Source organism: Sander vitreus, chromosome 20, assembly GCF_031162955.1.
Source record: "Sander vitreus isolate 19-12246 chromosome 20, sanVit1, whole genome shotgun sequence".
Lineage (NCBI taxonomy): Eukaryota > Metazoa > Chordata > Actinopteri > Perciformes > Percidae > Sander > Sander vitreus.
This window is the reverse complement of record NC_135874.1, coordinates 23,506,343-23,531,729: the sequence shown is the minus strand read 5'-3', so window position 1 is coordinate 23,531,729 and position 25,387 is coordinate 23,506,343. Positions and strand designations below refer to the sequence as shown.

At 41.1% G+C, this 25,387-nt stretch overlaps 1 protein-coding gene across 1 annotated transcript; it reads left to right on the top strand.

Annotated features, from left to right (window-relative positions):
• Positions 1-4,830: 4,830 nt before the first annotated feature.
• LOC144535174 (uncharacterized) lies at positions 4,831-24,892 on the top strand. Its single transcript, XM_078277488.1, has 5 exons — positions 4,831-5,437; positions 13,472-13,553; positions 13,782-14,296; positions 19,996-20,049; positions 23,607-24,892. Exons 1-5 carry the CDS (start codon positions 5,369-5,371, stop codon positions 23,730-23,732), a joined length of 846 nt encoding a protein of 281 aa, XP_078133614.1. The 5' UTR covers positions 4,831-5,368; the 3' UTR covers positions 23,733-24,892.
• The last annotated feature ends 495 nt before the right edge of the window (positions 24,893-25,387 follow it).

Below are 25,387 nucleotides of genomic sequence, written 5' to 3'. Positions count from 1 at the left end.
GAAAGTGCCCTCGAACGGCAGTCAAACCTGTAACTCACTACCTGTGAACTCGTACAAGATCGTTGTACTCCCAGTTACAGTTTTTGACATCACACACACATAAACAACAATAGTGACCCCTGTTGATGCTGTACAGACGCCGGTGATTAACGGTGAGAAATAGAAATAAATAGACAACGTAAAGTAATTCCGCACATTGTAATCAAAACAATACACATACGATTGTGTACTACTACAGGTTATGTTTATTAAATGAAGCCCAAAATATGTTGCTGACTACAAATGGCTAGTATCAGCTAGCGCTAGCTAACGTCAACCTTAGGTAGCAGCTACCTAACGCTAGCTAACGCTAGCTAGAAGGGTTTGTCGTGATTTTGCCTGGAACACTACCAAGTCGTGAGTCGTGACTTGAAGTCGTAACTTACGGGCTAAAAATTGTGTCTGGAATGCAGCATAAATCTCTCTTACCAGTGTTGTAGTGCTCGAGACATCTAAAAGAAAACACACGGCAGTGGGTAAATTCTGCAATGTAACGCTAACCGACACAGTTGGGATTAAAGAACAGTAAACTAAGTTTAAGTGATGCTGGCGAAGCTAGCCAGCAAAAGTTATCAATCCGTCTCTGTACCAAAACTCTTCAGGAATTTCCCAGTGATTTAGCGACTAGTAATAGCCACAAATGTTAGCTAGTTGTGTATATACTGTGTGTTTCAGTTGTTTGGTCTGGTCTTGGTCTGACTCAGTCTCGCCCTAGCCTGGTCCTACCAGACTCTGGTACATTTCATTTGTACAGAGAGTCTGGCCACTCTCCATTGACAAGTGTTAACTTCCTTGAAGACGTGTACTCTGTTGAAGTTTAAAACTATTGGGTCTGCCCAGAGCCACTTTGGATCTGCCATAACCAATCGCTAACGTTTGGTCGGGATGTCGGCTTAGCATCGCTAGCATTCGCCTTAGCCACTCCTTCAACACTAACGGAGTGAGCTGGAAAATCTAACTTTTCCCGAACCCCATGGGGAGGAGGGCCTTGTGGCATCATGGCCACCAACAAAAATCAGCAAAGATTGTTCTTGCTCGGGCTTTAACTTCTGGATATTCAGCAGATATTCGCATCTTACTCCGCCGCCATTACAGAACTACAACTCAAACTAGTGAACACCCTCAACGTCATCGTTCTCAGCCACTCCTTCTGTTCGCTGATTGGATCGGTAAAGATTTGACCGGAGAAAACCCAAGAATATACCACAAACCCAGACGGACTACTGAGGGAAAATGAAAATTGAGCAGAAGTGCGTAGGAGGGCGAAGCCAGGCTAGTCTCGCACTGCCTTGGTCTTGGTGTTGTCTCGGTCTCGTTACACTCTGGTCTTGGAAATGATTTGGTCTCGGTTTAGGTGGTCTTGACTAAAACACTGTTACATACAATGGAATTACTAAGACAGCAATGTACGGTAAATGACTCAACCTCGATTGAGGAAGAGAGAAACATTTCTGACTTTTTCTTCTGACTTTTGACAGGAAATGATTGCACCACCCTGTAATGCAACGCGAGGATTTAACAAATGGTGTACTTTTGTGTTAAGTGTTTGTGGTATCTGAAGATTTACAACTTTGACTTAAGGTTTGCTATATAAGGGAATTCCTATGATACTTTACCGTACTGTTGCTGAAACATTTGGAAACTGTTAACATTAGAAGGGGATCCCTAAGACAGAAGATATTTTGTAGGAGCTATACCATGTATAAGGCCTTAAATGGTCAGTTTCCTACTCTAAGCATATACTCATACCCCCACTTTAGGTTACATAAATGCACTGTTAAATACCATGTTTTAACAATTTCTGAAGATTAGGTCGGTCGTCTCTCCAGATGTCCATGGAGTCTGTAAATTGATGCTGAAATCTTTGATGTAATAAACCTTTTTATGATCAAGATCAGTGTCAGCGAAGTTCCTCTTTCACACATTTGAAACGCAGCACTGCAACTAAAGATACCACATGTTACAGAAGAATGAAGAAACACCTCTCACACCCCTACTCCCTACTAACATGTCTTACTTGCACGTAGAAACTGCTCAACCTAAACTCTCCATGTTCTGTGCAGTATCAGTGAGCTGCCAGCAGAGCGCAAACCAGACTGCTGCTTACACTGTAGCTGCCTTTGCTGTGGCTGGCACTGGAAACATGAAGCAATTTCCAGTGAATAATCTACAGATAATCACTGTATAAAAACAAACTTCTACATTACATTTACGATCAGTCAGCCACTCAACACATTCTAACTCCCCCAGTACAACAGTGGTGTGTTGGATATGGGGTGATTAACACTAACATGCTGCATATTTTAAAATAAATGTGTTCAGTCAAATAACCATAAAATGAATGACAGCAAAATAGGGGCTGCTTATTCGCGAGGAGGAACATGTCAAATCTGGGGCTCCCAAGGGGGGGGAGTCACAGCAATTTGTTTTAATCTGGCCCTGACATAAACTAAATTTTTGAATATGGTTTTAATTAAATTCAAAAGATATCCATTGATCAGAGAGACATTGAAAGAATTATGCATTTTGAGTGAAAGTGAGATTTTGAGAACACAAACAACTTAAAAGGTGTGTCTCAATGCTGTTTATGTGGGACATAGTTTACTTAATTTTTTTTTTAAATCATGGAGTATTTTAGAATAGAATACGTTTTATTGTCATTGGACATCAGCTGTCCAACGAAATTTTTCCGCAACTCACCCTCAGTGGTACACAAATAAAATGACAGTACCCTTATAAAGGCAAAAGACACAGAATAAAAACGATAGAGTAAGTCTGGATGTGCGGGCCTTCATATCGCCCCAGAGGGCAGCAGGGTGTGAAAAGGTGATTTTCAAAAGAATAAACCATAATGCAGTGTTTACTTCTGGATGACGGTCATCCAAAGTGCAGAGGTAATATTAGTAACAGTAACTTTAACTACACCATCCACCTCCACCATACCCACACAATGCCGTTTAAAGGATTTCTGACTCAATCTAGGATCTTTTCTTTGACGTAATCCATTTATTCCTTGCCTCTACAAGAACACAAATGCTGCCCTCTTGTGGCCAAAAAGTCAACACACAAACCCATAAAATGAGTCGAGCAGCCTGTCTCTTAAATAATTTGACAAGGACTACATGTGATCATAGCTATTATGTACTTTTTCTTTTGTCATGATTTTGTATACTTTATATTTATTAGAAACACCTACACATGTTACACAGGATTTGGGTATTGTTGCTATATTCAGCGGCAAATCGGATTTGCGTTGAGCTTGTTCTGGAGCCAAGCCACAGGTTCCTTGGAAAGTTAACCAGGTCATTGACCAGAGGTGTTAAGTGAGAAAGCCTCTCACACGTAAACAAGGGAGCCAGAAGATTTTAAAGGCGTAGCATTCTGTCTGTGTGTTAAACAGCAGCAGGGAGATGAGCATTGGAAAAAAAACAAGCTAAACCCAAAATTACTAGCTATAATTAATCTAACAGATTCATTTTACATTTACAACTGCAGGTTTTTGGAATAGACACAACAATTGCTGGGTATGGTAGCATGAGCAGTGATAGCCATGGTTGAACAGACAACGAAAAAAGAGACACTTGCAGAAACTCAAAATGCTGTCAACAGAAAATCCAAGGTACGGTAAAAACATTACAGAAGTGAGAACACTTTCATCTAAAGAAAAAGTTCCAGTTATGTGCCAAATATGTTAAATTATTAAAAATGCTTCCAATTTGTTGTTGTTTTACCAACAACAACAAATAAACAGAGATAACAAATGCAGCTACAGTGCACATGCATGCAAAGACATTCAAGCAACATATGCACACATGCATCAACATCTTAGAGTGGTTGCAAAGAATGACATCATTGAAACTGGATGCTCCACTTACACCAATTATACCTGACATGCTCTCCCTTCACATCTCACTCTGTCTCTCTGGTTTCATGAGAGGGTCTGGTTGTTGGCAGCCACTGGAATGGCCAGAACACCACATGATGTTATGTCACAGGTCCCACAATGTACACACATGATAACATTTTTCCCCAATGACCCCCACAATGTCTTTAGTTTTATAGATAAGAATGAAACCTTGGGTGATAACAATCATCTTTGTATTCAGTCTTTGGAATAATGTAGGCTGTCTTTGATTGCAAGATAATTGTGAAAATCTACACAAAAATGAAATGTACTTCTGACAGGCAAGATCTGTCCAATAATTTGGACGTACATGTTTTATGTTCAGTTTATATCACAAGCTCATAATGAAGTGGTGGAAAGTAACCAAGAGCAAATATAAGGTACTTGTACTTTACTTGAGTATGCAAACTGATAGTGGGAAATATTGTCATTTTGTCTCCACAGTTGATTGGACAGCTACAGTTAGGAATTAGGATTTTACATACAAAACTTATGATGACCTTATAAAATGAGATGCATTGATTAAACGCACCATTAGTATATAAAATATTTCATTTATATAATAAAACATTTGCTCCACCTCAACCAAATCCAAAAGTAAAACACTACTTACACACATATACATTCCCTGCATTGAAGACTTTTGATACATTAAGTAGGCCTACATTTATTATTAATAATAATTGATCAAAAGCAAGGGTTGGCTAATTGCACATATTTGTCTGCTGAAGACTGATTTATATTTATTGCATTTAAATGATTATCCTGAAATGAGGAGAAAATAAACAGACGATAATGTGGCTTTAACTCTCAGCCCTCCTCCTCAAGAGAAAATATGACATCACTCAGCAGTACAGCCAATCAGAGGGCAATACGCTCAAGCTGGAAGAGCACCCAGCGTTCGTGCAGCTGGTGTGCATTTGGTTGTGTGTATGTGTGTGAGTGAGTGAGTGTGCGTGTGTGCGTGTCTGAATGCCAACAAGTTGATATTATTTTTAATTTTCCAAACATCTTTGAATTAAGCTCCGGAAGTAAGCCGGGGCTACGGTGAGTGAGGCATATTTCAAAACCGCCTGAGGAAAAGAAAAATACTTTCCACAACAACGGAGACACTCATGAACCTGAAAATAACAAGTTTGCTACGTACAGCCTTTGAAAACAAGCCACATCTAACGTTACGCAGTTTAACGAATTTCGGTGTATTATTTCTTTCGACACGAGCTAACTTGAAGCTAGTGTGCACTGCAACTGCTCACGCTGTTGTTTTTTTGTGTTTGGCAGTTTGCAGTCTAGTGGTAGTCCCGTGTGCCTTCTTTTAGATGTGTACAGTCGCTCATGTCTGAGTTAATGAAGTTGTAGTAACCGTCACAGCAACAGTAATAAAACGTAATAGCAAGGAATAAGCCATAAGCTACTCAGAAGAAAATGCTAAAGACGCTGACGAAGAAGCTAAGAAGACATTCACTCAATGAGATACATCCTTTCCAACTGAAGGTAAGTTGACAGAGTAACGTAATACTATGGGAATACTGTTAATGTAACATTTTTTTAAGTTCACATGCTGTAGTTGTCAGTACATACCGCACAGTACAGTAACGTTACAGCTCAAATGAAAGAAATACGATTGTTTGTGAAAAGCGTGGCTTTACTTTTGTCTTGAGACTTGTTCATTTAGACATATTGAGCTCAGCCTGCAACCTTGCTTGAACGTGGTAGTTGAGCCCTTTCCCTTTCTCTTTCTCTTTCTCACACACACACACACACACACACACACACACACACACACACACACACACACACACACACACACAGTCACATAAACTATGAGACAGACAACTGACTGTACAGCTTCTCTGTGGAAATTGCCACCCTGTGTGTTCCCATATTTAAGCAAGTGTTGTTTGGAGGTATTTTCTGCTTCTAAGCACCTCAACCTATTTATTACAATGTTAGAAGTAATTTACTCTTTATTGCTTACATGACCAAGCCAGATGTTTACAAGAAGAAACCGGAGATCCACACTGCTACACAAACACATAAGCGAACGTGGCATGTCAACTAACTCTCCCACTCACAGATCATTGACTCATAAATTGTAGTACGGCTGTTTGACATTTGAGAAAGTAAGTCACCCCAGATCACTCATTTTCCAGACTTCTTTAAAAGAGAATAATCTGTTGAAGTGTCACATTCATACCTGTGAAACTAGTCTAGGTTCTTCATCTACAAATAGAGAGGCTATAGTTTCCAGGTGGAAATAGCTGTGTGTGTGGTGGGCAAGGGGATTGCAATGGAAGCCTATTCAAATGTATACAAAGACTAGTAAAAAGAAACATTTGAGAAAAAAAAATCCTTTTCGTTGTGGGCTATAATTGTCCCGACATCTACATCTTTACCCTCCAATTTTCCACTGCAGAATCCATGTAAGTGCTTCGCAACTGTTACTGCGCCATTTGCATAATGCCTCTTTTTGGTGAGTAGAGGGTTGAATTGTATCCTGCATGGGTCACTAACTTACTCCATCCACAACAATATTGTGCGTCAACCAACCATATAGTCGCATGGCAGCCATTTTGTGCCAAAGTGGCCCCCGTTCAAAGGGTTGGCTGAGGATAGAGGGGAAAGTGTGCCATCCCTGTTGTCTACTCTTGTTTGTGTTTGTTGCTCTGCTCAGTGACAAGGTTCTTTTTGTTAAAAATGGTTAGTGTGCTGGTAAAAGGGAATTGTGAGTAGTGACTAGGCCTGTTACTTGCTTACATCCTAGCCCGAGGCACAACATTTCTTCAAGCTCAGCCTCGTATCTTTTAAACTAATACTCCGACTATTTACAAGGAATTCCAACTGGAAACAATAACGATTGTTAAATCAAAGTATGAAAACACAAACAAAAGTGACTCGTATATGATTTTCTTTTTTGCCAGTTGACTTTCTTTGTAAGTAGCCAGTGTGCCAGTTTTACAACTAGTAAGACACCTGGTTTGGAAGGCCCCAGAACTTGAATCCACACAGGTTAGGCCTTATGGATTGGAAAAGAGTCAGCCAGCATCAACCAGCAAATCACCTTTGAACGAAGGAAATGTAAAGGATTATTACGGTGTATTACAACTAGGGTCTTATTTCTGTAGCTGTGGCCTTCATTCTAATCTTTAACTATAATATTGTACTCACCAAGTGAATTACTGAGATCTGAGAGCACGGCAACATCACTAAAATGAACTCAGAAAGTCTAAGCTGGGAGCTCTAAGCTTTTTACTGGCGGAATAGTACTCCTCATGGTGAGTAAAGGCATCTGGGGTGTGTCCCTTTTTAAAATGAATCATCAGCGTTGTCATGTGTTTAAAAGGCTCAAATAAGCAAACAATTAAAGGTGTAGTTTTTCATGTGTTTGGTTATTTGCAGGTTTGCTGGTCTTGTGAATGTTAGCAAACTAAAGTGTTTGCCCTGAGGAAACATTCTGCCATTAATGTGGCAGGTGTAAACCCTGTTGTAGTCTATGATTTCATTATGGCTCAATATTGACATCCATTGTTTTGAAGATTTCAAAGATTAATAAAGTGACATTCGGATTCTGATGGATTTAGTTTGAGGATTTGTTGTAGCAACATTATTGTTTAATACTGTCAAGTTACTGGGAGTGTAACGGTACACAGAAGTCACATAGAGAAGTCATAGACAGTACAGTGAAAGTATCAAAGACAGACAAAATCCTCTTGCTGGGGGACATTTTGCCCACTGGCAACTTTGGTATTCTATTTTCATTATGAAAATAAGGCACATTTTTGTATTACACTGTACGAACACTGAAAAAAAACTTCCCCAAAAAGCAGTAGGTCACATTAGCGTCTGTTATGCTATGAAATTGAAAATATGGTTTGCCTTTTCCTTGTCCCGGTGATCAGCACATCTGTGTGAAGCTTTAGTATGTTCAATGTGTTTCCATTCACATACCGTACAACGGTGGACCAACGGCCACATACCGTTATGTTTTATACACAACTCCCTCTCCGTTGCTGTTGTAGCTAGTATGATTGACTCGCACACCAATCAGCTTGTTGTGCTAACCTCAGCAAATGTTGCTAAAAGCGTATCGGTTTGCACCGATCCAACTTTTTCAGTCCCGATACCTATCGATTCCTGGGTTTTGGGTATTGGCTGATACGGAGTACCAATCCAATACCAGCGTTTAATTAATAAGCTATATGCCTCACTGTGTGGAAGTGACTGGGGTCATTCTTTTATGTGTAAGGCAACATTGGGCTTGACTGAAACATTGCTTTCCTTACTTCGTTAAACAAAATTGAACAAATATGTAGATATTGTTGCAGAGTCTCAATAGTTACAGGTTGGCTTCTCTCAGTTACAACCGTGAAGTGCTCATCTGTTAGAATGAACACCCTATGTTCCTCCAAAACTTGATGTAAATAATTAAGTCTGAGGCCGTTGAAGAATTTGCTGCACTTTGTTGTGTGTGTGGTTCTGAAAGGTAAACAATACAATGTAGCTATTACAACAGCTCACTAATAATACTTGCAATAGCATTCATTCAGTAGCTGCAGATCTTTTGATAGCTTAGGCTACAGCTTGCCTACAACACACAAGCTACAAACTAACATGAAAGTGAAAGTATTCTAGTCACAGTGGGCAAAGTAATATAACCTAGGAATTCATACCATTCAGGAAAACTGTATTGTAAAAACTGAGATTGTTGGTACCATTTGCAGCGAAAAAAGACACATTTTCCACCGCTAGTCATTTACACTGTAATTACAGAATCATAACAATAAAAACAATGTATCCGGTAAATAAACATTTCAACTTGCATTCCCCTGGACGCACACATGGGAATGTAAACGGTGGATCAACTGTGAAACGGAGTTTGATTTAGTATCGCCTCGATATCAGTATCGGATTGGTGCATCCCTAACGGCGAAAAGTTTCCAGGTGGAACTTGCACTTGTGAAATTTGGCTCTGCATTACGTGCATCAATCTACAGGTTACTATTCTGCGTGTGGCTGCGTGCTCTGGAGACCTTGACCCCGGACCGTGACGTTCCGCACAAATACACAAACCGTTATAGCTATTCAAGTCTGAGCCCTACTCAGATAATGTTTGAGTTTGAAGTCTGCTGCAGTGCTTACTGGGCGATCGAGGGCTGATTGACCATTTCAGGAAATTAGGCTAGCCAGTTTTTGTCCCTTAGGCCTTGTTACAGTACCTATCCTAGCAGCTTCCACTAATCAAGACTAGTCATACTACACAATGAGGAAGATCCACTAGAGTGTGAGGGAAAGAGAATCAACCATGTCTGACCCTGTGTAGCGTGTTTTCATGAGAGGGGGAATGGAGTGTGACAGTGTCCATGTCAGTGTGGAAGGACAGTGCAAAGCGGATGTGTGTGTGTGTGTGTGTGTGTGTGTGTGTGTGTGTGTGTGTGTGTGTGTATGTATGTGTACTTGGTGGTGTGTGTACACTGTGACATTGCCATTGATCCAGCTTAGCAAGCTGCTCAGCGATGCAAGGGACTGACAAGGATTTCATTCAACTGTTCTTGACACATAAACACACAACTCTTTGTCTGTCTTTGCATGTATGCACAAAAACAGTTTTTTATGCTTTATTCTTGCAGTCTCACTTTGCTTATGTGCCTAAGCTCTGAATCATATCAAGTAATCTGCAATTACTTGCCTTAATAGACACTGGTGTAAGACTTTCATATAGATAGAAAATATGAGGCTGTGCATTTTTTCCTCAGAAACAAATATTTATGTATTTTTGCAATCTTGATGTTGCACTTCTTGCAATTTTTTAAATTAAATTAACCTGCCAAATTATAAGAACTGACATGCCATTTCCATTTTCCCTGACACTTTCTACACATGTATGAGTTATTTTGAGAAAGTTGTGCACAGCAAATCATACCACAGTTGATATGCTTTAATGCAGGCAGAGATGTGCAAATATGTTAAGGACTGAACTGTGTATTGCATTGCATCATTGATAATCATATCAACTTCAAAGATCATAAACACGTTGGTCAGGTCTCAGACCTCTACATGGATTTCTTCCGTACTGCAAAACTTTTGTGGAGAAAAAAAGATGGAAAGAGCTTGAGGGTGCTTGTCATGCAGGCCCATGTTGCTCTCAGGGCTAATAGCAGTCCAAATCCTCACCTCAAACACAATATGAACACTTGTCATGCAAGAAGTAGTGGAGCTAAATTTAGTAGTTGGACAAGATGATGAAAAACACCAGCAGTGATTGACTTGAAGATATTTGAATGATGTAGCCTAATCACAGTTTAAAAATGTTTTTTTTTTTTAAAGCTATTACAGAGATACTTCTAGTACACTAATGTGGAAGCAGCACAGAGGCTCATTTAGCTTTAAAATGTCATTTTCACACTTGTTTTCAGCCTAACTGGTCTCCAGCTCCACGGTTTGTTTGTCATTGTGAATGTGATGCTAATGACTAATAAGCGTGTGGGGACGGGTGTGACTGGGGTTTGTCCTGATTGAACATTGGTTTGGGATGTGATTGTGCGCTTCATGTTAACGTGTGCGTTTTCCTTTTGCATACAGTTCCTTATCTCGTAGCATACATATGTTGCAATACTGTACAGTACTGTTCGTCTTGTGCGGTGCTAGCTTACAACAGTTGAGTGTTTGGGAAAAAAACTTCTGGAAAGGCAGTATCAATGCTTAGCAGCGGGAATTGTAATACGAGGCAGCCTATCCAGGTTGGAGTGGTGCAATCCAGGCTTAACCAAAGTATTACACAGGAGCTGGAAAAAAGAAGGAACAACTGGAAGCACCAAGAAACAGAAGTAGAACACATTTTATTTTTTATAAATGAGTTTGTCCTATAAAGTGCATTGTCATCAATGCATCAAGCACTTTTACCTCCAGATGCTAATCCAAACTACTCTTGTTTCATTTGTGATGATAAAATGCCGACTACAACTAAACTATTGTGCGTCAGTGTAGCTGCTTATTTACTTTTCATTAATCGCGTATGTTGTGTTATTTTAAAAACAGCATATTTTGGAGCTGGGATGATAGTGCTACAGTAGAGTTTAATGGTGAAATTCCTTTTCTTCTGGGAAATCACTGTCATCCGGTCCAACCATAAACTAAACGTCAGTTAAGCAGAGTCTAGTATTTGTTGTAACTAGCTCTATGCCAACACAATAACCCTATCAGATGTGGTTAACTGAAAAACACATGCAAGTTTTTTTGCTCACTCTGCACAAATCCTGCCATTTGTAAGAACAGTTACATTCTGATCTCAGATAACTGTGAGAAATCACATGTTATGACCTCTCCCAAGTTTCCACTGCATAGGAAACCCATGCTTGACTGATGGTCAAAAACAGTATTGGGAGTGAAACATTCAAATACTTGTATTGTACTTTGCGTTACACTCCCAGGCAAGATTTGCATAGTTCAATGTTTTATGGTTACTTGACACTGACCTGCTTTGCAAAAATAGTGATTTCTCAGATTGCGCTAGTTTTTTAAAGCAGCAATTAGTGTTACAGTGATAATCTGTGCTTTTGTGACAGAGACTGAAACACATAAAAAAGTATTGTACAAGTGAGCTACACATGTGCTACATTTTTGTTGCTCTCTGATCCATCAACAACCTCTGAGACTTTCCCTAAGGGGGAAGAAAGGCCAAATCATTACTGTCAGCTTATATTTGCATCTAGTTGCACATACAATGATTGCTCTGTGGAGAAACTTCAGAATCCTTAGGTTACTTACTCTGTAGCTTTAAAAGGTAAAATATGTAGGGAAAATGAGTCATTCTAATCATCGATTCAATTCATTTTGATGATCTCACTGAATTGAATGTCTCAGACTAAACTCATTTCTCTTCTGAATAAAATTCCGTAAGACGAGAAGTTTATGAACCACCACCGTCACTTCATTCTTAGTATCCTGCAGCAGTAAGTTTTAATAGGATTTCAGCTGTTTCATGGATGCTGCCCAACAATAATTCACAGGAGTGTACAGTGTAGCTGAAACCCTGAGCCAGCCACTTGCCAAAATACATTTCCTTCCCACAGTTATTCCTCAGTGTAATTTTCCTACAGAGTTTATGATGTGATGCTAGCATCTAGACTCCTCGAGAGCCAAGGTTTTTTTTTGTCTCGTACACTGGCTCTGTAACTGTTCACTTAGAATCTGTCCCACAGCTCGTGTACCATTTAAAAAGCAAGAAGGCTACACTCAGGACTGATCCAAATATATTTAACAGCAGTGTCAACACCGTGATCTTACCATGAAACATTGGTCTACATTTATATCCTTAATCTGCTATTTGATACCTTGACATTTAGCATTCAGTACTATGCTGGACCATCAGACTGTATGGGGTGACTACTTGCAATGTTTTACCATTTCTTATGTTTTTTTTTTTTGGTATCTATTATTTTGATGTGAGAAATCATGCCATGTCATGTCTAGTTACAAATCATAAAAAAGTAGACACATCTGAGCTACAGTAGAGTTAGTGATGATAGGAAATGTTTTTAACATTTTTAATACACAGTAATGTGACAGGTGGCATTTTGATTTCACTAAAATACACAGTGAACAGTCTGAAATTATACACACTTAACATGAATTGAATATTGTCTTCCCTCATTGGGCTCTAAGGCCCTGGCTCCTTTCTCCGCTTTCCCTCTTTCAGAAAGAAAGAATGTGTGTGTGTATGTGTGTGTGTGTGTGTGTGTGTGTGTGTGTGTGTGTGGAGAGTAGAAGGGAGGACACTTTATGTTTGTGTGGATGTATGTGTGTAAGCGTACACGCGCACAAGCGCAGATGGCAGCTGCTCAGCGAGGCCTCGGAGTGGTAATTACTGAGTGTGAGGCACGTTACTTAACTCATAGAGTTGCAGTCTGCAGGGTATCTGTATTGTTTGTATTGTTGCTTCTTGTGTAGACAAGGAATTGATTTTAAAGGGACAATACTGGTTCAGGTTGTGTGAAAAGAAAGTAGCCTGAATTTAACTTGGACAGAACCGTAACTCAACTTTTGTGACATAAAGCATCTATACCGTATGTAGTGCAACTGTAGAAATTACCACACAACAATTGGATTAAGAACATTTTCGACAGAAATGCAGACCATGTTTTTGTTTTATTTGGAAGCCCATTACAGTATATGTTTGTGTCTGTGTTGCTGGTAAGTGGTCTGTTTTTGTGGCCAACAAAGATTGCTAAAAATTGCAAAATGACTCCAAAGGTCGAACTCCAAATTAGGATTTGGTCTTATTTAAATCATTGTAATGCTTAAGGTTTTGCTCTTTAATTATTTTTGACGTTGTTAGTTAGATACCTACATTTAAAACCCTCGATAGTTGATCTGCGTGGGGCAAATTCTGATTTAAAAAAAAAGGGAAAAGATGGACATTTTTGGAATGTTCTTTACAAACTATCTAAACAATCTACAAACGGTTTGGTTTTTGAGGTGTTACCATATGGCTTATTTGACCTACAGTATAACTTCAATCCTATTTTCCAGATTTCGTACCATGGCAGTGGAGAGGGAGGGGAGAGTGATGATTCAGAGGGGGAGAACCAGGAGCTTGCACAGATTGACAGAGGTAAGTGCCCTCTGCCAACCAAATCTTTTTTTTACTTAAAAAAAAAAGAGAAAACAATAGAGTATAGTTACAGAGGGTAAAAAGAGCTAAGAGATCACTTACTGATTCACGCATTATAATAAGATGTTCCAAGTCAACAGATAATATGGCATTATAGAGCATCTGCATTCTATTGCAACCATCTCTCCACCTTCTCCTTTGACATTTTGTGTTTATCTACTCCTCTAGAGAGGCGGAGAAATTGTGCCCTCACACCCTTGGCGACCAGCCAGCAGCACAACCAGGGTCCCCTCTCTCCAGCCCGGTTACGACGCCTTCGCCTCCTTTTAGATGCTAATCTGGATCGCCACTCTTCAGAGGAAGAGCTGGAGCGAATCAGCTGCGGCGACAACAGGAAGTGGGTGTCTGCGTGTCCCCAGCGCCACAGTGATCACCACAGCAGCGCCTCCAGTGATGAGGAGGTGCGGGACCTCTGTGGCTGCGGGTCACCGGCTGCTTCTGCCAGGCCCCTGGTTGAGCCGAGTGCTTGCCTGGCTGCCTCCCCCAGCCCTGTACTCTTCAGCTCCAGTCCACCACGTAGCCTCAAGCCACCCCCCCTGCGCTTTCAGCTGCAGGTGGTGCAGCCAGTGGCGCGGCCCATCATTTTGACCCACTTTGACCAGTCAGCACCTTATAGAAAATATCGGCACAGTTACGGCGGGGAGCCGGGGAGGCCCAGTCTGGATCTGGAGAAAATGCAACAGGTTAGTAGTCCAAGCTATAGTTAGATACTTCATGACTTTGTTTTTTCTTTTACTAGCACCAACCTCTGCCCAAAATCTCAACTTTGTAAGATATCTTAAAACGTAGTTGGCAGATTTCTGTGATCTATGCTGAGAACTTTTAAACTATTATAGTCCGCACTATTGCGAAGGGTCCAAGCAAAATCATCACTAAGTTGTTTGTTCCATCCAACTCTTTAGACCAGGGGTATAATGAACAATGCAGTGGGTTGGGGCTGTTAGCTTGGCTTAAAACACAGTCTACAGTCAAATTATTACATAATATATTATTAACATATTAATAGGTCAAATGTAAAAGTTAAACTCCTATATAAATAGATATTTGAATAATGACATATTTTTACCAAAATGATATATTTAAAGAATCAAAACTGTAAGTACTCAATGCTCACTATATATTTTCATCTGTTACACATTATTATACATTACCCAACAAGGTGGTATGGTTTAGCTAGATTCATTTTCTGCTCCCAAGTACTTGAAAGCACTCACAGGATGCCATTCATATCTAAAAATCCATTTCACTTTCTTAGCAATACAATTCATACACATTGTTTTTGACTAAATACCTCTATCAATATTGCGCCAGTATTGTAGCGTTCACTATTGGTATCTTTTACAAAATAATCATTAGTAATGTGGATATAATTAGTAAGTGGGTAAAAGCAAATAATAGAAGACCTAGAACAGTCTGGTAAGTTCAGAAAATTACGGCACTTTGTGTTTCGAACCAGGAAAAGACAACACTTATGTGTTATCGGAAATCTAAGAGGATGTCTAGTGTTATATCACAATATTGATACATTTATCAATGTATTGCCCATCACTAATTTGATATTTAAATTGCCACTGTAGCTATATGTGTATTCCACTGAAAATGTGAAAAGTACCAAACAGCAGATGAGCCTTACACTACCCAGCCCCCCCCCCCACTCCCTGTGAACAACTAAAACTGTGATTTGAGAACAGGCTGAGGATTTGGTCCAGAAATACAATGATGTATCACTAATACTACTAACCAGCTACGCTACACACACATGGCCACACAAATGTGCACGCTTGCGCGAGCAAACAAAGTCCATAGGCGGACGCGCGCCACCACGGTGGTCTGGCTGGAGAGGGATGAAGGAGAGGGAGGCACGGATGGCAGATGTCCGCCCTCGTTTCTCACAAAGGCTGGCAAGCGAGGGGAAATGATGAAGGGGTGGAGGCAGAAGGAGAGGATTAAATACACAACAGAAAAACGACAGCCACTAATGAGTCATGGAGAAGCTGGTCCACTAATCATTAAAATCCAATAGACTTGTTGGCCCACACCGTGGATGGGAAAGGGTGTGTGTGTGTTTGCAGAGATAGAAACTGCAGGTTTCAGGGGTCCATATGTCCATTGGGTTTTTAGAGGGAAAGAACAGATGATGAGAGACAGCGGGCAGCAATAAGATGGGTGAGGAGAAAAGAAGAGTGTGTGTGTGTGTGCGTGTGTGTGTGTGGTACGCCACGGTCTATCATCCTGCCTGTCTGCATGTGTGCATCCTGCTGTCTGGGTTTCTTGCTGTATCAGTGTGTGTGTGTCTGTTGCCACACTGTGAGTATGTCTGTATGTGTGAGAGTGTGTGCACACTCAGTCAAGTGGAATGGGAGGTGGTGCAGGGAATACAATAGGGGGCCTACAGAGGTAGCTAGCAGAAGCAGCTCCAGTCTCCCATTAACCCTTTAGCTGGACGACTTCCAGTCAAGTCTTCCTCAACTTCTACACTGTCACCATGTAGTTTCTTTCACATATGCTGTTCAGGAGTTTAAACCTAAGAAAGAAAGCTGACCGAGCTGGTTCCTTAGAAAAAGCAATTTAAAGGTGCCAAAACAAAGGGGAATTCTGTGTTATATGTCTGGAAGGTAGAGGGGAAGTACACAGCTGCTATCTAGGATGGATTGTCAAACATAAAATAACAATTTAGACCACAGACTTCTATTAGTTTTATTATTTACTTTTGGAACCTCATATGAGAAGCATTTTGTTATACTGTATATGAATTAGTGAAGAGGATTGATGAAAACATTGGGGGAATTGTATTTGTTACATAACGTCTCCATGTGCTAACTAACAAGGAGATTAATCATTTTCAGATTTAACTGTTACCTATCTTATTGGGAGAATGTTGAAACAATGTCAAAGTCCAATTGTGGTTCCCTAATTCTTTGGACACTACTTATCCAGGACTACCTAAGGCCAGTGATTGGCAAGTGAGGCTACCTGGCCCCGGGGTGACCAACATTAGCTTGAGCCTTACGCCGCCTTCAAACTGGCAATTGAAATCAGCTCCGTGATACGCAATGCGCCCCCAGTGGACGTCGTACTACACCGCTGAAAGCGTCGGAAGCGAGTAGAACACGGTTAAAATGCTGACTGTTAAACGGTGTAGTGTGACTGTATTTCACTGTAGAGGATTCCAACAGCGGGACGTACAACAGTCTGCCGCTAATGCTGTGAGCTAAAAGACACAAGCTGTAGCTGCAAGTAAACTGGTACACCTTGTGGTGCATTCAAAGTTATTGTAAAATACCCTTTTCTCATCTGTTTTTGTCTTTTAACAGCAATTTACTGGTGAAAGAAGTAATTATATTCAAAAGTCATTGTTATTGCATTTTTACTAATCATTTAAATTCCCCCCTTTTTTGTGCTGATCCGAAAATTGATCCGATCCGTGAGTTTTGTGATCTGTTGCACCTCGATTTGAGAGGGATGGGGAATTATATTATTGTTTCATTATTAAAATGTGTGGTATAGTTACATAAGAAATTAATTGCTCCAAATATAGGCAGTTTAAAACATGGCAACCGTATTATCAATTTCTATGTCACATTCTCATTAGGGGCTGAGCCCTACTTAAGGTCTGATCCTAGAATCGTCCCTGGTCTTGTTAAAATACAACTACAGTTGTGTAACAGTGCATTTACAAGTGCATGTTGATGTGTTGATGTTTCAGTGAAAAGCTTAAACATATGAGACGATGTATATATTAAGATATAAACACATATTTATATTATAGCTTTCCCTGAGGATTAACCCAGATAAAGCAAGCCAAAGCAACGCTATTTGCTTAACAGGTTTCATACACGACACGGTAATTAAAATTATTTACATAAGTCATTGAAATTGAAATAACACCAGAATAAATTATATAAATTATATTATGTCCAAACGTCACACAGACAAAATCTTTTAAATCAACCCCCTCCCCCCTAAAACAATCCTAAAGATAAATTAGGCTACTCTTTTTATTTTTCATGAATAACCACGTGCGTGCGTGCATTTTTGTGTGTGTGGTTTAAGGCTCTGACACACTAACCCGACGGCCGACCGTTGGCAGAAAAGTCCCCGAGTTGGCTCAAAAAGTGCCTCGGAACACACCGAAGCGACGCCGACTTGAGCGTATGTTCTGCGCGTGCGCGAGACGTAATACGTCTCCATAACAGCAGGCGGCGCTAATCTGTATTGTCACCCAAAAAATTTAAACCGGCAGCTGATTGGACGAACGCGCCACGTGGGTCTGGCTTCTCCGGAATTTCAAAGCCGACCATAATGGCGGCTCGTTCGGAATACAATCTCATATTTTAGTAAATAGAAATAGAAAATAGTTCGCCGAAACGTGTTTCTGAAAACATTTTAAGCGAGAAATAGTCTGTCAGATCGACAAAGGTCAGTTTAAAGTGCCCATATTATGAAAAAAACACTTTTTCTGGGATTTGGGGTGTTCTTTTGTGTCTCTGGTGCTTCCACACGCATACAAACTTTGAAAAAAAAATCCATCCATGCTGTTTTGAGTGAGATACGGTTTCTGAATGTGTCCTGCCTTCAGTCTGTTCAAAGAGCTGTTCAAAATCGGCACGGCTTGTGATGTCACAAGCCGAAACGAGCTGGCTAGCCGCAACCGTTAGCTCGTAGCATTAGCGTTAGCATGCTAACGCTAGCATGCTACCTCATTCTCAATTGCAAAGCACTGCTACAACACACACCAGTTCACCATAATCTACAAAAGAACTACTTCCATGTGCGCCCTCATTTAGAAGTCTCCCAGCTAATCCTGCCTTGTAACTGACCGAAGGTGGAGAAACAGCCTTTCTTTTACTGTCTATGGCGCTAGCTAGCTGACATGATCTACATCTGAGCTACTGCGCATGTGCAGTCAAAGATAGTACAGAAGAAGAAGAAGAAAAGAGGTCTCACTCTGTAGCTAAAACAGAGACCAGCTGAAAAGAGGATCTGCAGCAGTGAGAGAGAGCTGAGCAGTACAACAAAAATATGGTGTTTTTTGAAAATTAAACCATGTAAACCTATTCTGGTACAACCTTAAAATACAATTATGAACCTGAAAATGAGCATAATATGGGCACTTTAAAAGATTTTCGTCAGATTTTGAGAGACTCTAGTCACACTCATCCCGCTCGTCATTTCCGAGTTAGCACTCCACCAATCAGTTGGGTCATTGAGTCCGACTGCCCGCCTTCTGATTCAACAAGTCAAATCCCAAATGAAGGATGACGGCTCCTCCGACTGACGACGGCACGGAACACACGAACAGACTCGAGTCACCGACCTCGCCAGACTGTTTGACGGCCGATAATCGGGTTGGTGTGTCAGCGCCTTTAGGCGGAGGGTGGTGTGGGGTGGGCAGGATGATTTTGCTGCAGTCAGAGTGATGGATGTGTAGGACGAAAAGAGAGAAGGTCAAAAATGATCACAAAATGATCTACCATTATCATTTTAATATTGGGTGAGATAATGTAGGCTCATTGAAGGTTTGTAGTAAATTAGCGAAAACATTAACACAGATTTATGGTCTTAAAGTGCTCATATTTTTTATGATTGAACAAAACAGTCACCAGTCAATACAAATATATCTTTCAATTCAATGCTCAATTAAATACAAAGTACAAATTTCCATTTTTTTTTTAAATTCCTGTTCAAGCAGCTTGCACCCACATGGACTGTAATCCCATTGATAAAAAAGTTAAGTAAAAGAGCTGGCAGGAGGTGAGCATGAGGGCAAGTGCACACCAGCTCTCTCCTACATCACAACAGCAAGAGTCTTGTGTTTCCATTCTTTCCTGTGCTCCCTTCCCCCTTAGAATCTACCTCCCCTACTCAAGACAATTCGATGATTGTGTGGTCCCTCCACCCCCACTGTTTTTTTTTTTTTTTTTTTTTTGAGAATAGTGGAGCTGCGTGGACATGGAGGGGAGTTGGAGACAGGATATTGCATAAGCGTCATCCACCCACTCTTTAGTTTAGTGAGACAGCTGGATTTGCCTCACTTACTTGATCATCCTCAATGTTAACTGACAGCCAATACACACAGCATACAGTTCAAATCATGCTGTTTTATTGTAAAGATTACTGTTCAAATAATGTAGTAGTATGCTTGATGAAATCAACATTCACATGCACTTAAACCTAGCGTAACTTTATTCAGGCAGCTGTACTAATGTTAACATTTTTTGGGTTCACAGTAAAACAGTTTATTGAATTGTACAAAGTGTGCAGGTTTTACAACGTTTTGGGATTGTCATGGATGTACATAAAAGATGCTGCTAACGTTTGTTTTTAGTTGAGAACTGTATGCTCTTCCATGGCTGTCATAGTGCATTCTTGTTCTCCACAGAAAATGCTGCTGAAAAAGAACTGTGGAGGGAAAACACGGACTATAAAGATTCGAGTGAGTGCCATTTTTATTCAACTTAGTTTCCACACACACACACACACACACACACACACACACACACACACACACACACACACACACACACACACACACACACACACACACACACACACACTTGCACACACAGCTTTTCCTTTTATGCAGACCCATAATTGGCAATCCAGATCAAGGTGTCCATTACAGCAGTGATGAGGTTGCGAGGTTGCTCAGCCCCCGTGAACAGCCCGGCCTGTCTTGTCGCCAGCACCTTGATGTCCATCCAACTGCATACTGGGACAGCATCTGGCAACAGCGTTTGTTCCCATGCCCTGCATGCAACAGAGCAATGCCTGAGACGTCTGAAAATCTGATAGCACTGTCAGGATCCTTTTGCAAACAGCACCCAGCTAAAAAGCTGTTTACTGCAGTGATACCTAAGACAAAGACAGACGAGAAAAATGTGCTCTTTTTTTGTTTGATCTCTTGATCTCAACAACCTTTAATATCTGAGCTTTCCACTTATCCCATTAGTGGTCTTAGAAGTGCACATTTACTCACCTAAATAGCTTTGTAAACACAAAGGTATTTTCCCAAGATTGTGTCCCGAATGATCTTTCTGTAAAGTGGTTTTCCAAAACACAACCTCCAATAATCATCCCCGAACTGAGCACTGTAGCTGTCTGTGGGTTGATTTTGTTTGTAGTGGGTTAAGGGAAGCATGTTGGAGAGTCGACTGGAACAAGCCTGGGCATCTTGGCACAGAGCAGGGTACTCCAGAAGGATGCGCAGTGTGGTGAGAAAAGTGACGTTATTATCACGTTGTGTGGGTTAGTGTCAATGGAACCTTATCACACTTGTTTATGTACACATACACCAACTGTAACATCATCTAGGGTTGCTCTAATCCTCCATATTGAAGTATGGATGAGCAGTACAAAATGTTAAAACTGATCTTTGACAGTGTTTAAGGAAGAACAAATGAGTGTCGCTGAGAGATGGAGCTGAGGAGGAGGAAGAGGAGGTGGAGTGTTGTCGGTTCCCTTGTGGTGTATTTCCAGGGATGAAGTCATTTTCCATTTATAGCCTAGCCGGCTGCTATCTGCTTAGCTCCACTGACACATAGAGATATTGCTCATTATCCTCCGTTCTCGCTGGTGTAGTTGGTAGTGTTGTTTTCTCTGTCAGTGACGTCTGTGGGCTTTGGGTATGTTACACAGGGAGTCTTTGGATTGATGAGCCATTTGGAGGCTTGCGTTGACTCTTTCTACCCTTTGTGCAACTGTGCACAGTGATCGACCCCATCTCTATCTTTTCGCCGCTGTTTTCTTTCACCTACCTCTGTCTACCTCTCGTTCCCTCTTTTATCTGTCAACCCTGGGCTTCCTGGCCAGGATCCAGAAGAGACACTGGATCTGGATGGGGCCCCCAGCTTTGAGACTGGATTCAAGCATGGGAGTAGTTACAGGAGTTGAGGAGGTCGATGGTTCGTGGTTGTGTGTGTGTTTTAAGAGACAGGGTTCATGTAGAAGCATTAGGAAAACACAGCTTTAGCGGCCTTCCCTCTCTAGGGGTTGGAGGTGAATAGGAGAGTGGGGTGATGAGAGCTTCCCAGGCTGCAGCAGGCAAGAATGATGGCGTCCGATTTCAGCCACCGTAAAGAATGGGCAGAGAGGAAGGCGAAGATTGATTGAGGTGAGGGAAATGGTGCAGAGAGTGGAGGGGAAAACTAAACTGAAGGGAAATGGGCTGCATATCCCTTTGATTTTTTGATTGAGGTAAACTACATGGCTTGGATGTGATGTAAAGGAATTTTTGGTCTTAGCATTAGGGCAAACAGATGTTTAAAGAACAGTGTGACATTTTGGGAAATACGCTCTTTTGCTTTCTCGCAGAGAGTTGGATGAGAAGATTAATACAACTCTCTACAGCAGTCGGTTAGCTTAGCCAAAGATTCACCGAGCAGACATATTTTGTTCACGGTGGAAATTAAGAGAGGCTGCCAAACTCCTTACCAAAGCTTCCTGGCACAGCCTATTCACACTGACCCTCCTCGCCTCAAATATATAAAATACCATAGGGCACTTCTGAAATATTCTAGAAAACCATCAATGTTAACATCTGTTGTTATACACAAATATGTATTGGATCAGACTATGTATGGACAGATATACAATTTTAAAGGACTCTTATTTAGATCAGGAGCAACATGATCAGGATGATCAGGGCATCCCTTCTTTAGCCCTTTGACTTTCTCACTTCTATCACCTCACACAAGGCTTTAGTTCAGGAACAAAACAAGATCAGCTCCAGGGCAAGTGAGATATTGCTGGTGTTTTAACTCAGCTTTTAGGCTGCTGCTTTTGATGTCTGTACAGAAAGAGGGCCTTGTACATTTAGGGCCTCTGTTTGACCCATCTGGGCCCTAAATGTCCGTCATACTGCAGATGTGGCCACAGGACAACTCTGTGGGTATTGCTAACGTGGATAGGGAGCCATCCTGACATCCACACACACGCACGCACGCACGCACGCACACACACACACACACACACACACACACACACACACACACACACACACAGAGTTGGCTTGACTCTACCATATGGTGAACATCTTAATACAGTTCACATCTATCAAGTTTACTGTAACTTGTTCTTGGGCTACGTTTAGTTTTTCCACCTCTCTCTTTTGGCCTGTTTATATAAACATTGGTTGGTAAAACAGCTCTAAGTGGTATTGGGAATTGTTGCCGCGTTACTGTGGCTCAGTTGTCAATACTGAATCCCTTAAGATGTTGGCTGAAGTCCTAGCAACACCTGTAGCCTCACATGCACTGTCAATGGGGTTATTTCACATGCATTGTTGTCACTGGGTATTTTCCAGTATCAGTGGGCACTTTCTCAGCATCTGAATGGAATCAGTTACAGGGATGCATCTGTCTCAGTTATCAGAGAGGTGTTCGGTTGACAATAAGAATATACAGCTATCTGTATAAACACAAACACAGTGAAGTCTTTCCGTAGACTTTCCACAGCTTCTAATTACAGTGAATCTGTCTCAAGGTCCTAATCTTTCTCAGTCCACCTTCTCACAAACCCCCCCCTCCTTTCAGCAGGCTCTAGAGAAAGTGCTGCCTCACTGCCAAATCCAACAAAGTCATTTCCTGTCATTTCCTGTAGGGAGGAAAAAGACCAGGGCTAAATTTAGACAGAGGACTTGTAGAGCCACAAAAAGCAAGGTTCTGCTCGGAGGGGGATGGCTCAGTGAGTGGAAAAGCATTTATGTCACTGAACCTGCAGAGTGAATGAAAAAAAATGTGTGAAAATGTTCTAATAAGCTGCAGACATTTTCCCATCACTGCTGGTTTGGTTTTCAGTCACATTTTCTCAGTCTTATGACACAGCCACACATTTATGCTGCAAAAAGAAAAACAAATATCACTAAATATGAAATGACACACTGTAACTGACCGACAATACCATAACTAAAGTACAGCAGGTAATCCGTGCCATTTCCAAACATCTTCTTCCGACATGTCTGTTTCTCACCATGACGTCTCTCTCTGTCCTCAGAATCTGACAGGCAGCCGTCCTCCACCCAGGTACACCTACGATCCCTCCATCTTTGCCTTCCGCTCCTTGAGTACAGTGCCCCCCTGCAGCCCCCTGACACCGTCTGAGGATCCTCCCTGCTCATAAGGAAATCCATCCACCGCCAGATAATCCTCTCCCCCCCGCTCTCTTCATTCCCAGCAGGCTGCTTTTTTTGTGGCTTCTGAATTGAGACCAAGGAGTGACTGTCAATGGAACTGACCGCTAGAAAGACGTTTGTTCGCTCAAACTATTGCACACTCAGGTAATCCTACCCTGTAACACGTCACGTCACTTTGATCGTCGTTCGCCACATGTTCGCCACATGAAATCAACAGGAACATTTTGGGATTAAAATGGCCTAAACACAACATTTCTAAGGATATTTCAGGTATTGCATATGTGAAGCTGTCTCTGAAAAGATCCTGTGATTGGAGGAAGATCAAGAAACAAACATGGACTGTGGACCAGAGGTGGTACAAAGGGACAAGGCCAACCGTTTTGACACCTGAATTTAGTTCTGGGTTGGATCAATATTCAAGGGAAATAATGCATGTAAGACAATCGAATGATTCCAAGGTTTCTTCCTTTGATGTGATGACTGGACATCTTGTAAGGTTCTTTGTAACTTTATATAGTAAACATGGCGAGGTGAGTCATCTGATATCTTGTTATTGAGATAATTCTAGACAGTTGTCACATTCGTCCGTCTTAAAAATACTACTTCTTTGGATGTGTTTTTGAATATGCAGGTCGTGACAAGCTATAACAAACATGTATGACATGTATGTAGTATAATTGTCAACCTTTGACGATGTACGTTTCTTCATGAATTTGTCACTTTTAGTCCAGGTCAGAGTTAAGTACTTGTATCCTCTTTCCTTGCATGGATTCCACTGTTGTTGCAGAAAGAGAGGTATGTGGAAATAAGGAAGTATGAGCATAGTTTGCTGCACATTTTGCAAATGTAATTGGAGCCTACTTGTAGTGTGCCATGTTTATCCAATATTGTACCTCATTACTTTCTAGGTAGAAGAGGACCACTGGTATATTTAAGACATCCCAGTGTTTTCTAAATATCTCTTAATGCCTTGAAATCACATTCCTGTTGTATTGAATGAAACTTGAGGTAGTTCCAGAAATGAGCTGATCAATTGATTTAACACGTCACCACTGTAACTAAGATTCCGCCGAAGTGAATGTAACATTGTGACATGTTTTCGTCCATTGTTGCACAAAATGAATCAATAAATGCCCTGTGGCCTCTTGTTTAGGACCCTTTTTTGGATCAATATGCAATACATATTGTGATAAATGGAAAACCTCAACAACTGAGTGGACAAATAATGACTGATGTGTTACACAGCACTCTCCATCCCCAATCATCAAAATCCCTTTCTTTGCCAAGAAGCACTGAAGCCGTTGTTGGCTCATGGTTGCCCCTACACCCTTGGAGCTCAGTTTTTTGTTTACATACCATGCATTTATTCATGTAACTAGCCCTTTACTGAAGTGACTGGCTATACTGTAAATCCCTTTCAACACTATACTCTGAATTCAGCCTGTAGAACCGCTGCACATTATTCAATTATTAATTTCTTGTGTTTTATCATTGGAACATCATCTGTAGTGTGTATGAGAAGGATCTGCCAGGTGGAGCGACAGAGGACACCAGTCCTCATGAGTTTAGGGCAGGGAAGAAGGCTTTCCATCCGTGATTAGTAGGTCACAGCAAAGATTTACAGCCAACACCACAGGCCTCT